Source organism: Dreissena polymorpha, chromosome 1, assembly GCF_020536995.1.
Source record: "Dreissena polymorpha isolate Duluth1 chromosome 1, UMN_Dpol_1.0, whole genome shotgun sequence".
Classification (NCBI taxonomy): Eukaryota; Metazoa; Mollusca; class Bivalvia; order Myida; family Dreissenidae; genus Dreissena; species Dreissena polymorpha.
Genome location: NC_068355.1, coordinates 188,761,200 through 188,780,429, shown reverse-complemented (window position 1 = coordinate 188,780,429; position 19,230 = coordinate 188,761,200). Strand labels below are relative to the sequence as shown.

Below are 19,230 nucleotides of genomic sequence, written 5' to 3'. Positions count from 1 at the left end.
TGAAATCAAAGATCGTCTTTTTGTTTTGACAAACAATAGAAGACATATAAAATTATTACTGAGTCGTTATGTTTGGTTCGGTGGTTTGAATTAATGGCCTGTTATAATTAGCATGGCGTACCAGGAGTACACTTTCTTTTGTACTCTGCGTGATTGTATACGGAGTTTTTTGCTGTTTTTTTACTCGACGCTCAACGCTTGTTCGCCATTGCCTTCGTAATTTGGTTTTGAGGTTCCGACACAAACTTTTACTTTTGCGTACATAGTTCTATTAAAGCGAAATATAATTGATCAAAATAATAATTTGCAAAAATAAAAATATATAGTGCATGCTTGTACACAAATGTCTCGTTTTCCTGTGTTGCGCGCAATTATGCAGATTTCAATATACATATTAACAAGGGAAAGAACTTCGCTATAATGACTTCGTAAGTGCACCACGATAGCCTCCCTTATATCAAATGTTCGCTTTTTACAAACATTAATTTCTCACGAAAAACCTGACAGAGGTCAATTTTTGCAAAATATCGTTTTAACTTCTTCAGATTATATACTAGTATATTGTTAAATGTTATTTTTTACCAAAATGTTTCGAACAAAACAAATAAACAACCAGATAAAACATCAATAACACACACTGAAAACTCGACCCTAACTCGTCTTAAGCCTTTAAACACCGTGATTTGAACACATTTATGCGGCCTTGACTCAATCACCATAACTAAAACAGCACCGCTACCTCCGACTCAAACACCAGTTGCCACCATAACCACTACCGCCCCTTCACGTCCACCGGCTCAAACATCACCAACACACCGCAACTTAACCACCACGGCCACCACCACTATAGCATCACCACTATAACCACAGCAACCATCATCTACACCATCCCCACCTACCCACAGCTAGAACCGCCACAAACTCAATTACCTCCCCCGCTACTGATATCCCCACAACAACTACCACACTCCCACAACCACCACCGCATCTCAACAGCCACCACAACAACGTCCACCGCTATCCACAAAAACCACCGCCCCCATTATCACTACCACTTTTTGTAATATCAAAATTGATGATTATGCACTTATTTAAATTCAAATTCGGAATTATGGGGAAACTTATACCATGGAGACTTCGTACTTCTTTTGAATATACTAACGTTCACTTAAAGTCATTTATTGGTAGCAATTTGTTGTTGAACACATTCATGAAAATACATGTAATTACGTGAAAAATAAATATGTACACTTCAACACCGTTATTGCGAACACCGATAATCCGAATTCAACGTTATTTGAAAATAATTACAACTTCTGTCACTTTCATATGAATGCTGCATTCTGATTGGATAATTTGTTCACGTGACCTGTTTTTCATTTTCCGATGTATGCAAATTCAAACATGAATATTCATGACACTACTTTCTGGTCATAAACAAGTTGCCAAAATGACGTAATGTTTTGCGAGAAACTTAATGACGTTGTTTTTTATTGGTCAATAGAGAAATGACGTTATTTTTTTGCGCGAACTTCAGCGATATTCCCATTTAATGGAGATGAAACCGAAACTGAAAATAGATTCATACCTAAATTAAAAATGGCTTTTATGACCCTTACCACGATAGAATTTCAGCTTTAAAATCAGTTTGTGTTGTAATTATAAGAATTGAATAGCATTTTTCTGCATTTCATCGGTGTATGAACTGTCGGGAAAATTACACCTAATTTATGCATAAAATCCGTCGGCTATTTTCAAATGTAGCTATGAATTGATACAGTCATGAAATACATTATTAAATTTAAAGATGTTGTAACGCTTGATTATTTTACCATGTATGATAGAAAATTCGGTTTCATATATGTGTATGTTCAAGATGACGCATTCATGTGTGTTTTGTACTTTAGTTGCCTGACAAGTCAAGTCAAGTCAACATTTTATTAAAGAAACAGAGGCCTCCGGCCCAAAATACATATCATGTAAGTTGTGTGTTAGTGGTATTATTCAGATGTAAATGTTAGCACATGTATCTAGTCCCTTTTCCTGAATTCATAGGAACGAAAACATACACTGCAGATTTTCTACATACATATCATGTAATATATAGAAATTACAAAGTTACGTCATAGTGATAGTATACAGACAATAAGTCTCTAATCTTTTCCAGAACTCGTAAGACAGGAAAAATACACCACAGAGTTTCTACATACACACCATGTAACATAAAGAAATTGCAAAGCTATGCCACAGCAATATTGTTCAGATGCAAAAGTTAATACATGTATGTATATCTAGTATTTTCTAGAATTTACAAGATAGAGAACATACATTGCACATTTTCCACAAACAAACCATGTAATATACAGAAATTATCACGCTGTGTCATTGCAATATTGTACAGATGTACATGTTAATACATGTATCTAGTCTTTTCTAGAATTCATAAGATAGAAAACATACACTGCGTATTTTTTACATACATATCATGTAATATACAGAGACTGCAAAATTGTGTCACACTATTATTGTACTGAAGTAAATGTTGATACATGTATCTAGTCTTTTATAGAATCCATAAGATAGAAAATATACACTGCTAATTTTCTAATAGTTTCAAAATCATTCGTTGACAATAAGTCATAGAAGTTATACAAGTCAGTACCAGAGTTATACCAGTTGAACAGAAACTGATTTCTAATACTTGTATATTTAGTACAATGGAAAAATGCATGATATTCACAATCCACAAATGTCATATTAATATTAATTTGTGAACAAACATTACACACGCGATTCTGGAAAGTAATATTCAGATGTCTGCCAGTTTCAACTTGTAGTTTATGGTTTGAACATCTAAATTTAGCATAGGCTATTTTGTGTTTGGCTGGCATTTCTATTATCAAATATCGCTCAATATTAAGTAGGGTTTTAAAATGACTATAATGGTGACAACGACTTGAGATACTCACAGTGTCATGCCAGTTTTGAGTAAAACAGTCAATCAATCTATTTCTAAAAACATTGATAAACATATCACAATCACCAATTTCTTGTGATATCCACACATATCCAAAACCGTATGTGAAAAGTATAGATTTTACTTTGGTCGCCCAACAAATTCTTCCAGCATCATCTATTGATTTAAGCATAATATAACATTGCCTAGGGTATCTATCAGATGTCATAGTCAATAGTTTACACCAGTACCTGATACAATTGGTAAAATAAGTAATACATAATGGGAGTCTTCCACATTCCCCCAAAACCATGCAAGTATTGGTAGTTTTACGAACATGTAATATTTTTTTACAAAACATATTATGGACAAATTCAATAGCTGGGCTGTACTCGTAACCCCATATCTGGGAACCGTAACATAATATTGGCTTTACCATAGTGTCAAATATTTTAAATAAATCCCTTGCAGGAAAACCCCAAATGGTTTCTGATAATTTCGTTTAGCAAATAGTGCCTTTTGCGCTTGGGAAGCTAGTTTATCATGGGCTGAGCTCCAGCTTAACTTTGGAGTCAACAATAACCCCATGTACTTGTATACAGGAGTAACGTTAAGTTGTTGTCCGCGGAAGAACCAAGATTCATATCTCCGGAGGGGACCACCATTGCGAAATACAGTAATTTCGGTCTTATCCAGATTAATTTCCATACCAGTATCAGTACAAAACTGATCAACAATGTTAATTTGTTGTTGTAACTTAATTGCGGTCTCGGCACAGTTGGCGACATCGTCTGCAAATATTAGACATAAAATATCTGGGATATCATTAGTTATGAAAATACCAGTTTCACATTTAATCCTTAAAAGTGACGATAACTCATCTATAAATAGCGCAAAAATAGTCGAACTCGATTTGTCTCCCTGCCTGGTTCCAATATTACAGGGAAACGCATCTGTAACATCTTTTGAGACTTTTACACGAGAAGTCAAGCATGAATACATAGATTTAAGAACTCTAAGGAACTTTCCAAAAACTCCGTTCTTCTCTAACGATGAAAATAGTTTGACATGGTTAACTTTATCAAAGGCTTTACGGCAGTCAACATACAAACAATAGAATCGACCACCCCGTTTTGAAAGATATTTTTGGACCATCGCCTGTAAACAAAAGACATTATCAACTGCCGAATATCCTATACGGAAACCTGCTTGAGATTCATCAATCTTATTATTTTCTTCTGCCCAGTCATACAATCTCTTATTAATTATTCCAGAGAATATTTTATATAGAATATTCGTAATAGATATACTACGATAGTTACCAAGGTTATTACTTGGACCTGACTTATGAATCGGTGAAATGATACTTTGACCCCACGACTCGGGAAAGTTACCAGTGTCTAATATTTTATTAAACAACAACAACATTATTGGAGAAATATCCGTTTTTGAACACTTGTAAAATTCAGATGGAATTCCGTCCAGACCACAACTTTTACCATTTATTAATTTTGATATTGACCATTCAATTTCTTGCAAAGTGAAAGGATCATTAAGTGAATTCGCCGTATCATCAGAATAAGCATGGTCATTTCCAACAGTGTAATCAACAGCAATAGAGTTCTCATCGAATAAAAGGCCACTGAAATATTGTAACCATTCTATTTTTGAGATACTAGAGTCAATTGGTTTGGCTGGTTTACTTTTCTTTAAAAGTTTCCAAAACATTGTATGATTATTACTACAATTAACTAGTTTTTGGCGGTTTAACCTTTGATATTCGTATACTTTTGACCTACAGTGATTCTTAAAATTATTTCGTTGATCTTTAAACAATCTGAGATCTGACTCTAAATTGGAGCTACGAAATTTACGAAGAGCGATATATTTTACCGACTTTAAATAGTCGCACTCGTCATCCCACCAAGGTGGTTGTGATGAAAAATACCAAAAATTAACCAGCATACATTTACCGGCATCCTGATATATAGCTGTAATCAGATCTACCGCAGAATTAACATTAGAATCTATGGTATCAAGCAAAGTGTTATACCGATTCTGTAATAAGTCCCTTAACGTTAGTACAAACTCGTCACATAACGAATTACGCCATCGAAATTTCTTACATGTGTTAAGTGGATAATCATTAATATTATTTACAATAGTATTTGACCTGTATGGAAGCTCAAATACACAAGAAATCGGAAAATGATCCGAATCGTCCCTGTTTATAACTTTGAAGTCTTTAATGTATTGAAAAAGTAACGATGAAGCAATCATATAGTCAATGACACTTGCGCCATCATTTGAAAAACATGTAAATTCACCACATCTATCACCAGGGAAGCGGCCATTGAGAATGTGTATGTCAAATATGTAACATAGATTTACCAGGGATTTACCATAATTATTACCACGTATATTATCCGTATTATTGCGTGGGATATCAAATGTGCTTCCATCATAGTCTATATTACCAAAAATGTAAAAGAGATCATCGAACGGAATATAATCCAAAAAAATCTTTACATCTGGAATTCAAATCACCTGCAATGTACAACAATGCTTGTGGATAATCATAAGTTATAGTTTCTAAATTATCATACATTTGAGATATGCCATTCTTCTCATCTTGATCATTATAGTAGCATGATCCTTCAGGAGATACATACGTAAAGTACATTATAATGTCCTCACAATCATACAAGGTAGAGTATTCACAGTACAAAATAACACAGTTTTCAAATTGTTCATAAATTCGTCGAATAGGTACTGGCTTATGTAGTTTACTACTTATATAGACACTAATTCCCCCACTATTTCTAATAGCATTATTTTTCATCTTTCTCACAGAGTCGTAATGAACAAACGATTTTATAAAGTCATTAAAATCCCCAACATATATAGCCCAAGTTTCAAAAATATGTATTATATCAAATGAACTTAAAAACTTAGTGACCTCGGCATTTTCAAAATATTTGTTTAATCCACATATGTTCCATGAAATAACCTTAACGCTAGCATGTTTATAAACAATGTTCGTATTAGGACCTTGACCTAGTCCCTATTCGGAGAGAGAGTCATCGGAATGCCTGTTCGCTTCGTGATTTGGCGTAGCTCCATTGATTGACTGAGCGTTACCATGTGACCGGTCGTCATCGTGTTCACTGTTCACGCGTTGAGATCCGACCAATCGCTGCTCATCATCGGTGCGGTTTTTCTCACCCCCTTGATGCTGGAATGCACGAGGTCTAGAGCGCTTCCCAACGTAAACAATTTGGTCTGTGTTATCATCGTATCTATAGATAGTGTCATTTACAAACAACTTGTCGTATCGAATAGATGCGTAATGCCCATTGTTGCGTTCAAGTACCATGCGTTCCCCGAGTATTCTTCTGTGTCGTTTTACACGGTCTGTGTAGTCTTGTTGTACAGAGTACTTAGGGTTTGTGCCCGATTTTAGTACACTCGAGGCTTTAATCATAATTAATTGACAGTCTTTGAAGCGAACAAAACGGGCTATAATTGTACATGCATTGCTGTCATTCGATTTAATCCGGTGAGCACGGTCAATATCAATTTGGTCCGCTTCGTCTCCAAAGTTCAATGTTGCTTTTAAAAATTTCGAAGTTTTTCTTCAGTTACACTCCATTGCTCGTTAATATTGCCACTGATACCATTAAATCTCAAATTGTTTCTACGCGACTGACTTTCATACTGGTCTAGTTTGCTTTTCATTTGAGATATTTCATGATGAAGAGACATATTGTCTTGTTTTAGTTTTTCATTGTCAGACTTCAACTCATTCACAGTTGATAAAACTGAGTCTAGTTTCGAGTTAATATTGCCGATTTCCGTCGAAACTGTAATATTTTGTTGAGTCAAGTCGTGCTTCATAATTCTTAAAAAGTCAAACATACCTTCCGTACTCTGATTGTGATCAAATGTGGTAGCAGCTGCATTAGATGTAACATGATCATGTGCCCATGCCGCTCGAGCTGGAGGGTCACGTTGACCCTGGGGGTCCAAATTCTGGGTCTGATGATGACCATGGACAGGAGAAGCATGCTGGTTTGGCTGTCTATGTTGGTTTTACGGCGTGGTATATGTAGATATCGACATCTGGCGTGTCACGACACCCTGGTTCCATTGGGCGGCGCCCGTCCCCGGCCTGGTGGGCTGAGGGGTCGTTGTTGGATTCTCATGTTGGCCTCCGCGATCGAAAACCCTGTTTTGCGATGATGTTGTTTTACGTGAACTGTCAGATTTTGGAGGTCCCGGGTTGCTCTCGACATCTCCGCAAATAAGCAGCAACGCCATAAAGCACGTGGTTAACCGAAAGGCGAGTTTAAAATTACTCCCAACGTGCACACACAGCACGTCATGCTTAAAAACAGACTTCTTCGATTGTGAAAAACATCCTATTTTGACCCTCCACTGGTCAATGCTAATCCCCATTGTTATTTTCGCACTTAAATTAATATAAATTGTCCAATTTTTGACGAGCATAGAAACACGCAGCCATCTTATCATGTTATTCATGCGGTACAAGTGTGTTTCATTGTTGTTATTCATGCGGTACAAGTGTGTTTCATTGTTGTTATTCATGCGGTACAAGTGTGTTTCATTGTTGTTATTCATCCGGAACAAGTGTGTTTTGTTTTTTTTCTCCGTTTTATTAAAAAAGAATGGCTAAATGGATGAAGGGTCAGTCCTACAACAAAAAGAGAATGACATGAATGGGGTTTATGCGTGTCATTTGGGTACTTCTGCAATTTGTTCTCCGTCTGGAATTTCAATCTATGAAGATAATAGTATTTGCTATTAAGGTTATTTGGACATGTAATACTTATTTTGTTCAATACAGAGTCCCCTTACCATCCATAGTCTATATATTATATATCATATACGATTTTTTGTGTGCCGGATCCCTATGTTACCATCTATCACATTCCTACCCTACCTCAGGGACCTTTGTTTGTATAGCTCACTACCTACCATCCACACCAATTTTGATCAGAATATTCACATCTCTCATCTAGTCTAGCACTCCAATGGTCGAAAAATCATTACAAATCATGTTTTTATCCTGACTGCAGACGAATTTCTGTGTTTTTTTTAAATTACACTACCGGTAATTCCGATTCCGATAGGTTCCCGTTATTATACTGCAAACTCTCAAAGCATTTTTCCTGGTCTATACTTTATTCGATACCTGGTATAATTTTCGTATGTCGTCTTCAACTAATTTCAATTAAAAAGCATGCCATACAGTGCAGCGGCAAATAAGCAGATTTATTTTGACCAGCATATTTCGACAAAAGCCCCATACAACAGAAAACACACACTAAAAATCATATTTTAAATTAGAATGCTATACAAATTTGATTTCACCAAACTACTTAATACATATTTTGGATATTAGAAATAGCCATACAAGACATGTCAAATGATAGCAAAATGGCTTTTATGCAAAGGAAGAATAGGTGCTCTTTAGAAATTACTCACTGAGGAGAGATACACACTATTTTAGTTGTATGTTACCCATGATGGCGGCGTTAACAACGCTGTCAGTAAACGAATATAAAACATACACTGTACTAACGAAAATAAAACGTATAATGACATCAAACAGGTAAATACTTGTTCCTTAAAAGTATATTTACGAACTCAGTATTTCTTTACGATGGTCTTATTTCTCCAATGTCAATATTTCAAACAAATGAATTGTAAACTGTACATTTTGTCAAAAAAAAGATGATAGAGTTGCCCCCCTTTTTTTTAAATATTGTGACTAACAATCGAAAGGAAAACATCGACACGATGTCACACGCATGCACTTCGTCTAATTTGTTTAAGTATCAATACTACCATTGAAAATAAATACAAAAACAACCAAAAGAAGGGAAAAAAACAGGTAAAATTTCAATTCGAAATATTACTGCAACTGAAATAATCCAACTGGATCCATTTCCATGACTTTATTAGTCCTCTTCATCTAAATGTCCACATAATTTCTAAGTAGCTGTCAACTGCACTTCTGTAGTGGTAAAACAAAACTTCAACAAATACTTAAAGTATATTTTGATTTTCAGAAAATGTTTCATGCATTATCATAATAGATTCTTGCCTTAGAGCCAAGCACATACATCCATTATGGCCTCAGGCGATATACACATGTTTAGTTGGAATAGGGTAACTCGCCTTTGAGTCGGACAGGTTAACGGTATAAGTCTATAATACAAAATTTGTGATCAAAGCCGGGACTCGGCTTCTGCAGGCTTTAACTATAATATCATGGGAGTCTATTTTACAAATAATTATTTGATTCCCAGCTTATTCTCATTGAAAAATAGTTGAATAACAATACCCATTGAATTCGCCCATGAGTCGGACACATTCGCCCTTAACACGGACACAGATTTGTATTAAGCATTTATTTGATTATCCTTTCCCTATTATTATTAAAGTGTAAATTGCACAGTAACAGTCCTGTGTTGATTTTTTAAGTGTATAATTTTGTCAGCATGTTGAGGAAAATATGTTATAAAAAGAGGAAAATTGACATGGTCACTTGAAGTGTCTATCAGACTTTTACAACAACGTAACCATTTGTAGCACTGGGGGTAACAAAGAAAAGTACAGAAATGCAAAGATAAAACATCAGACATTCCCAAAAGTGCAGGACCGTCGGACCTGACCGACATTTTTAAGACAGGTCGGATTGAAAATGCTATGTTGCCGGTCCCAATGTTCGGTCAATAATTACTGAGAAGAAATTTATTTATTTCATAGAATGAAAAACTGAAAATCAAAGAGAGCTTACAAGAAATATGAGCGGTAAAAATCACATCGTATTTTTGTTAACATGCATGAAATGTTCCTGCCCATGCGCACCAAACACTTCCGAGTAAATATGTCAATATTTTTTACGGTTTCATGAACACACGTTCTGCAACTCAGACTGTTATTTTCGGGGCATACACAGTTTGTTCTCCTTCAGTTTTACGCGTTACAGTGCTTTTTCATTGATTTGTACATCTTTGTGGCCAGTTTATTGACATTTGTAGTAAAATTCTGAGTTGGCATATAATTTCGCGACCGGGAATTAGTTGTCAATGACATTTTCGTAGTGCCAGTAATTGCTTTGTGCTTTTAAAACTAAGTATGTTTAATTATGTTTTTGATCTCCCACATACGTTCTGTTGTTTTATGTACTTCATTGATTCCTTACAAATATAGTTGTGATTGTATTTGTACAAATAGTTTATTGACATTCTTTGTTGACTTCAGTCACTGTCACAGTCTTTTAAATATCAGCAATGCTTATTTTCTTAATGTGGGGAAAAGGCTGGGCATTCAATTTTATGGGGGAAATATCCACAAAACTAAGAAAGGGGAACATTTTCTCCAAGGTCAACTTAAAATTTTGGGAATTTTGCACAATTTTAAAGTAATTAAGTATGATGAAGGGGCCTTTCTCTTGTGTGAAGGGGCCTGCAGTGCTAAAGAAGAAAAAAAGCGCTGATCAGTATCTGAAAACTTTTGTTTGCACACGAGTATACAATAATTGTATTTTCAATTTAGAAATTGCTCTTTGTTTTAACTAATTTTTGGTTTAATTAGTTTAATTAGTTTTCTTTAACGGTGAAAATTACATAGATAAAAATGTCAGACTCAAGGGCGAAATCTACTCAAGGGCAAGTTACCCTACCCCCATTCATATTGGACAGTTATTGTATCAAATCCAGGGAATAATCTACATGCGCATCCCGCGTCTATGACGCACAAATATCGAAATAGATGCATAGTTTTGAAATATGTGCGTCCACTCGGACGCATTGCTGAAATGAATCCGTTAATGCATACCAGGCTTTGCGAAATTGCCTGTCCGCCGGTCCTGACCGGCAGATTTCCACTTGGACCGGCAGGTTTAACAAGAATGTCGGTCCTGACGACTGGCAAACTGTAAAATGAATGCAAACAAATCTTTTTTTTCAAAATTGTGAATTCTAAGAGCAAACCCCTTACTACATCATGAAAATGAAATTGCTTATTGTTAACCAGGTTTTCCGAAGGAAAAAACTGGTTATTAGATTGGCGAATGCGGGCGGGCTGGCGGGCGGGCGGAACAAGCTTGTCCGGGCCATAACTATGTCGTTCATTGTCAGATTTTAAAATCATTTGGCACATTTGTTCTTAACTTCACCATCATTGGGTGTCGCGCGAAATAATTACGTCGATATCTCCAAGGTCAAGGTCACACTTTGAGTTCAAAGGTCAAAAATGGCCATAAATGAGCTTGTCCTGGCCATAACTATGTCATTCATTGTGAGATTTTAAAATCATTTGGCACATTTGTTCACCATTATGGGACGGTGTGTTGCACGAAAGAATCATGTCAATATCTCCAATGTCAAGGTCGCCACGACTTAAAATATTGTAACGAGCCGAGCGGTTCTTCTTTTTCTTTTCCTTAACGCAATGTGATAGCGGGCCTAGTCTTGGTATTAAACCTACTTTTCTTTCATTAAGTTGTATTTAAACATTTTAAATAAAATGGACTCTGTTAAAATAAACTGAAGATAATAGCCTGAGTCATTTAATGACTCTCAAATAATAATTATAATAAACAACCAAATAAAATTCAACACATTTTTATTCTTAACTAACTTGCATCAATAGTACATCAATGCATTCAACAATTTATCATAAATAATACAATTCTCAAACTCACATTTACAATGCTCAATCAATCTTAAAACTGTAGGATTAAATATCCCTATGCCTTAGTCTTAAATCTTATTCAAAAACTCTATTATATGCAAAAATATGAATAATGTTTCTAAATTACTTTTAATAAAAATGCCTAAAAATAATATTTATTAGAGAAAAATTTAGTAATAAGAATGTGCCTTTAATTCCAAAAAAATCAGTGTCCCTGACTGTGAAATTACCAGGGTTTATATACTAGGGCTCCGAGCAGGTCCGAGCCTTGCGTGGTCATAACATTAATCCGAGCAATAACTCAACCGCGCACCATCCGCGCGTCTTCCGAGCGTAACCAATCACCTCAAAATAAACAGAGTTACCGCCTTAAGTTTAAACAGTAAAAACTTTATTAAAATGACTGGAAATGTTTCTTTAAGTATTATAATAAGGTTTAAAACATATAAATACACATGACTGTAATTATTTGATAAAAATCAAACCTTCGCATGATGTATAAATCTAGTACGAAAATACGAGATTTAACTGTCTGCTGACAAAGTTGGCAGAGGTCGTCAATGTACACTACCCATAATTCAACCAATTTAAGGTTAAAAGTCACTTCCTTTAAATATGGCGACTATCCAAACATGTGATTGTAGTGACCAACAAAATGGATTTTACACGGATATGAACCATACAAACGGATATGAACCATACAAACGGTAAATTAAGCATAGTAGATGTTGATAATAAGATGTTTAGTTTTGAATGCAATAAGAAATAACACTTGACATAGAGTTAAAATGTAAAACATGGTCATAAAAACAAACATGTTCTCGTGACCTATTTAATAAAAATGTCAACAATGGGTCATGACATTATATTTTCTTTTAAAAACAAACTTACAAAGGGGGTTAATTTTGTTTGTTCATTTCAAAAGTTCAGTTTGAGTTTTCTCCCTTTATCAGATTTTTTTTCACAATGAAAACCTGGTTTTGTGACAATTTTGTCCCTTGTTTTGATGTTTGCAATAACTTTGTAACTTACAATTAGCAAATCCAACTGGTTACACAACACCTACTTCAAACTGAGTCGCAAAATCGGCAACTGTGTTCTAACAAAAAAGATCTAGATAGCTTTGACATATTTTTCGAGTAGATAAGGACATTAAAATATGAATTTCTTTATGAAGCATGGCTTTAAAAAGGTTGTTTATTAAATATTAACAATGTTTTAGTGATATCTTTATAACATGCACTAGTGCTGCAACAATACGCCAAAAACCGTATTGCAATATATTGTCATTTCAAAAACCCGTATTTCAATATATCGCAATATATTGCTTACTTGTACCAAAATTATAACTTGCCAATTACCTGATAATCCCGTATATTCCAGTTTTAAAGCAAATTCTGGTATATATTTACTATAAATGTGCTCAAGAATAACAAGAAACACAAACATTCGCAAATTTTCTTAAGTATCAAATACATTTTGGCATTCATTACTATTTAAAGATGTGATGAAATAACGTCCAACTGGGGCGTTTTTTTCCAATGAACACGCGTAATTCACCTGACGTGATGTTCCCATTTTTAACAACACAAAATACACCAATACTTTCCATGCCACGTTCTACATGTCTGTATAATTTTCGCGCGCTTTTTTTGAGACAAAGGATAAAGCACTTTTTATTTGACGCTAGAATTTTTTATTGTCGCATTAGCATTAAAATTTGGAAGAGTAATTCCGAAGTTCGGAATACAAATTTAATAATGCTCAATTCAGAATCGAACAAAACATTTACAGCTGTGCGCAATTAATTCAACGGTAATCTGTTTAAAAGCATCGAACGAATGCTCCGATGTAACAACGCTACTCCGTATAATACACTTTCAGAATGCTATTTTTACGGATTTTTTTTTTTACACTGCTTTGTTTTGTTTACCTAAATGTTATCCTTATTTCGAATGGCTTTTCTGGACAAAATGTGAATGAATTTTTGTTCGTACCGGTATGATGAAAATCGTATTGCAATACAATATGCGAATTGCATATTGCGATATATACCGATAAACCGGTATATTGTTGCAGCACTAACATGCACTCGTCATAGGTCTCCAAAAATGTTATCATTTTACATTGTACAGGTAAGTGTCTGTTAACAGCCATTTTATTTTTGATATTTCTTCTTACTTTAGTTTACTTGGTTAAAATCCCTAACTTCAAAAAGAAGATTGATTAAGTGTGTGACATTGAAGAAGATTGTCAAGGCAATCATGATGAATTGATTAACAGCGAAAAACTATTAACTTATTAGGATTAAAAAAGCATTGTGCTAGCAGTGGCTTATTGAGCTAAATAAAGGGTTTATGTTAATGTACATAGTTTTTAGTGCTGCAACAATACGCCAAAAACCGTATTGCAATATATTGTCAGTTCAAAAACCCGCATTTCAATATATTGCAATATATTGCTTACTTGTACCAAAATTATAACTTGCCAATTACCTGATAATCCAATATATTCCAGTTTTAAAGCAAATTCTGGTATATATTTACTATAAATGTGCTCAAGAATAACATGAAACACAAACATTCGCATATTTTCTTAAGTATCAAATACATTTTGGCATTCATTACTATTTAAAGATGTGATGAAATAACGTCCAACTGGGGCGTTTTTTTCCAATTAACACGCGTAATTCACCTGACGTGATGTTCCCATTTTTAACAACACAAAATACAACCATACTTTCCATGCCACATTCTACATGTCTGTATAATTTTTGCGCGCTTTTTTTTGAGACAAAGGATAAAGCACTTTTTATTTGACGCTATAATTTTTTATTGTCGCATTAGCATTAAAATTTGGAAGCGTAATTCCGAAGTTCGGAATACAAATTTAATAATGCTCAATTCAGAATCGAACAAAACATTTACAGCTGTGCGCAATTAATTCAACGATAATCTGTTTAAAAGTATCGAACGAATGCTCCGATGTAACAACGCTACTCCGTATAATACACTTTCAGAATGCTATTTTTACGGATTTTTTTTTTTACACTGCTTTGTTTTGTTTACCTTGTTATCCTTATTTCGAATGGCTTTTCTGGACGAAATGTGAATGAATTTTTGTTCGTAACGGTATGATGAAAATCATATCGCAATACAATATGCGAATTGCGTATTGCGATATATACCGATAAACCGGTATATTATTGCAGCACTAATAGTTTTGTTGTTGTTTTTTTTGGTCCGGCTAAATTTTCTCCTGCAGATTTTTTCCAATTTTACCAAGCCTGGCATACGCCAATCACGATAAGTACAAACCATCTCAGGTATGAGTCAAAAGTGTAGCGATGAACGTTGAAATTAACCGAATGAGGCTTGAAGACTGCAACAAGTTTTTTGATTGGCTCTAGTTGAGCTGCTGCTGTATAATACAAATCAATTATAATCGACCTTTTAAATATAGTGTGTTATGATATTTTCTAGAGTCCCCGGATTAAAGGCCTGCTTTAAGGTTTTGTAACTTATAGTCATAAATAATACAGAAATAATGCCTCCGAAATAAGGTGTTGAAGCTAGATCCAAAACAAACAACTCTAAACTTATATAATGTAGGTCAACAGCTCGCAATTCGGATGTAAATAATAATATTATCAGGTTCGCAATTCGGATATTAACAATGCTATTATCATTGACTTGAAACAAGTTGAAATGTTGTAACAGCAAGGTTACATTCATGTAAAAGACGACACTGTTATAGCCTATGTGATGGCATTAACAAGATAGTGATAACTCTGAATTTGTTTTTTGGTTTCAAAACTCACTGTTTTTGAGATTATTAAAAGTTTAATGCAAAATATAATTATTGAGCTAGTGTCATTTAGACTCATTTTCTTCATTTCTTGGTATCTTTAAAAAATTGGGACCCATTCTTTTTCAAGTTGGACGCATTAATTTTGGCCTGGGGCTCATTGGTCTAAAATATGCAAATTCAGGGACCCATAGATAGTAAATTTTAGATTATTCCCTGCAAATCTTTGAATAGTATTTGAATCAAATTTATAAGATTAGTTGGCCTAATGCCTTTTGCTATTGAGTACTCTCCCTTTCTGGTGTGACATCTTGATGCAAGGAAACCAGGCATGTAATAAATGTTATTGCATGTGTTTATAGAGCAATTGGCTTTGAGTGGTTAAACACGTAGTTAATAAACTATTTTGACATTGATTTCAAGGGAATCAATAAAATCTGTAAATGGAAATGTTTTAATGTTTGATTGTTTGAATTAATTTAGAAATGCTGTTACCGTATTTTTCGGGTTATATGTCGCACCGGAATGTAAGACGCATCCCCTTTTTTTAAACATTTTTTTTTCCCATACATAAGACGCTCGGGGGTACATGACGCACATAAATCATCATGGAATATTCCCAAATATGCATTCACACATGTTAATCCATTAAATGTTTAATCCTCTTTCGTGTTTTATTTAAGATAGAAGATTCATCTTAATACGGTGCAGCCATTTGTTCTCTCACATGTTCATTGTCTTTATATAATTTCTCCATTAAATTTATTTGAACGCATTATTTTAAACAACAACATCATTCAGAACAATGTATTACTGGTAATAATTGACCATATCTGCAAGCCGTTGCATTCGCACATGTTTATCTGTTTTGTCAAAACATCGCAGTCTAAACACTACTGATCATGTTTTCACAATTACCAAAATTAAATCCAGTCTTGACCAGATTTTCCTGTAAATCAGTACACAGAACATTATCTGTTTCATAAATAAACTACCTAAATGACCGTAACGTCAAAGATACAGCATTCTCCTCACTACACAGTTTTTTCTTCAACAGTGTATGACACCCACGCTAATTTTCGCGCGCTTTCCAACTGAACAAAAGAAAAGTACATGAGCAATAGATGTGGCTAGCGTAAACGTCGCGTTAGCAATAAAATTGGAAAATACAAATCTAATTATGCGCATTTGATAATACAACAAAATAAAATAAAAAACAATTATTGTGTATTAAACTGCATTTAGGCTATAAATGCAGCATTTGCTGTTTCATAAAAAATAAATGTACCATTTTCTAAAAATTGTATTTTTGCACAACTTTTGTAGCATAAGTATACCGGCATTCATAAATTGGTAACACGAGCATTTATGATGAATATTAAAATGAGGCCTGTTATGAGAAGGGCTAATATTCTTATCGTGATAATCTTAACACAAGTGTGCAGACGTGTGGTGTAACTGGCTTACCAATAAACGCTTTTAATCCACACTGGGGACATCATTCGTCTCCCATGGAGAGATTATGATCGTTCATCTATCGCAGATGGTTAAAGGGTATTTGAGATCTCATGTTTGCAGACATGTGGTATCGCAGGCATACCAATAAACGCTTGAAATAAATTGTTGTAAAATTCGTAAGGTTAGCTAGTAAAATAAATTTAGCAGACGACTACTTTTTTGTTGCATTGTTTTATTGATGTTACAGTACTGTATAGTACACCAATAGTATTGTTAGAAGTGTGTAACCGACTTTGTGTTAAATAAAATTGTGTTACAAAAACAGCGAAACTTACTGGTAATGGTTATCAAACTCGCGGATTTATGCAATTCTGACTTAAAAATTTGACATTTTGACTTTAGAAAAATTAATTTTGTACATACATAAGACGCTCCGGGGCATACGACGCATATGTAACTTTTGTCTGTAAAAAAGTCACGTCTTATACCCCGAAAAATACGGTACTTTTTTTCTTAATATGACGATAATCGGTCATCAGAGGATAACTTAATTATTTCCTCTTCAAAAAAGTTCTACATAAATTGCATTGTGAAGCAGACAAATGTACTAGTGTTAACACAGCCAAGTTCAATGTAGTAATCTCCCTTTGCTTTGATTACACCTGAATTAGGTTACCCATGCAAATTATCAACACTATTACAGTTTACATGCACAAACATCTCTTGCATGGCTAAACAGTGTGCGAATGAACACAATTGACATGGATTTAATGGCAATAAAATAGTTTCTTGAAGGAAAATCATTTAATGCTGCATTGTTGGGATTAGTTCAGAGATTATGTCAACTGTTTCTGTAAGTCACCAGAAATAGGTCACTGGGGATTATCTTTTCTGCCAAATACAGTCTTATGAGTCCCAATAGTCCAGTGCCTTCCCCAGGAATTTTTTCAGGCGCCCCGGGGCCGATCGGGGGTGGGTTCGGGGTGTCCCCTCCCAACGTTTTTTTTATTATTTAACGTGTCAATTCACGTTCTGTGGTGCGTTATAACTCAAAGAAAAACAGCGTCAAAAGACGTCATTTGGTGCGCTATGACTCTTCAAAAAAATCTCCCAGTCATTTAAAAATATATTTTTCTATATTGTTTAATTGTTTTAAAACTTTTCCGCACAGATAGTAAAATCCCGACTCGAACGATTCCCCAATACATCCGTTTCAACCCGACTCTATTACTGTATACTTACTATTTTTCAAGTTTCTATTTATTACCCGATAATCCCGTTTATTCCGTTTTTATCAATCTCTTTCTGGTAAATATTTACGATAAAAGCTTTCAGTTATTTCTTTAACACAAACCTTGCCATTTTTTAAGTGACTATTTATAGATGATTTGATGAAATATTGCCTCTGAATATGCGTCAATCCCCTGACCTGTTGTGGGCTTGTTAAAACGCTCAATACACGCCATTTGTATGCAATAGATGCGACGTTGTACATGCTGCATAATTTTCGCGCTCTTTTTAATTGAGAAAAAGATTCGACACAAAATAAATTTGCACTGCTAATTTGAAGCAAAAATATTTAACCTTGCGGTAACATTTACATTCGGAAGTGTGTTTCGGATTAAAAACGCGTTAACATCGACTTACGGGAATGGGTTTCGGATTACAAATTTAATCAGTCCCATTTGAGATTTCAACAAATATTAACCGTTGCGTTATAAATTCAACAATAATTTGTTTAAACACTTTACGAGTCGAATAAATGTTTTAACGGAATTATGCATGAAATTCACGTTGTCCACGAGGATAACGGCCGGTTGCCATCATCAGTCTTCTAACTATCGATTATCGGACGAAACATTTGCAAGTGTGCGTAATTAATTCAACGAAAATTTGTTAAAGCGCATTACGTGTCGAATAAATGTCAGAAAAACGAGGTGAATCAGTTCTATAAATGGACATGTTGAAATATACATGTACTGGAATTAAATAAATTGTTATCACATAATTGTAACCGGGAGTCATTTGCACAACTTACTCGCTATAATAATTAATTGTTTACCACTTGCAATTAATTTCTCGTATTAATTATGAGTCATAGGTAACACTTGTTTACAGTAAAAAGGTGTGATGATGATGCCCGAAACCGTCTTTAATGTTCTGTACTGTACTAATTACCGGTTTTATATTACTCAAATGGTACAACTTCTTGCTAATCAAGCTGCGATAAACTCTTACTTCATGCCCGACGTCAATCAAAAATAATGGTCGATAGTTAACCC

At 34.5% G+C, this 19,230-nt stretch overlaps 1 protein-coding gene across 1 annotated transcript; it reads left to right on the top strand.

The window, feature by feature from the left end:
- The first annotated feature begins 420 nt into the window (after nucleotides 1-420).
- On the top strand, nucleotides 421-1,064 carry LOC127865163 (uncharacterized protein DDB_G0272724-like). The gene is made up of 2 exons (XM_052405081.1): nucleotides 421-428; nucleotides 731-1,064. Exons 1-2 carry the CDS (start codon nucleotides 421-423, stop codon nucleotides 1,062-1,064), a joined length of 342 nt encoding a protein of 113 aa, XP_052261041.1.
- The last annotated feature ends 18,166 nt before the right edge of the window (nucleotides 1,065-19,230 follow it).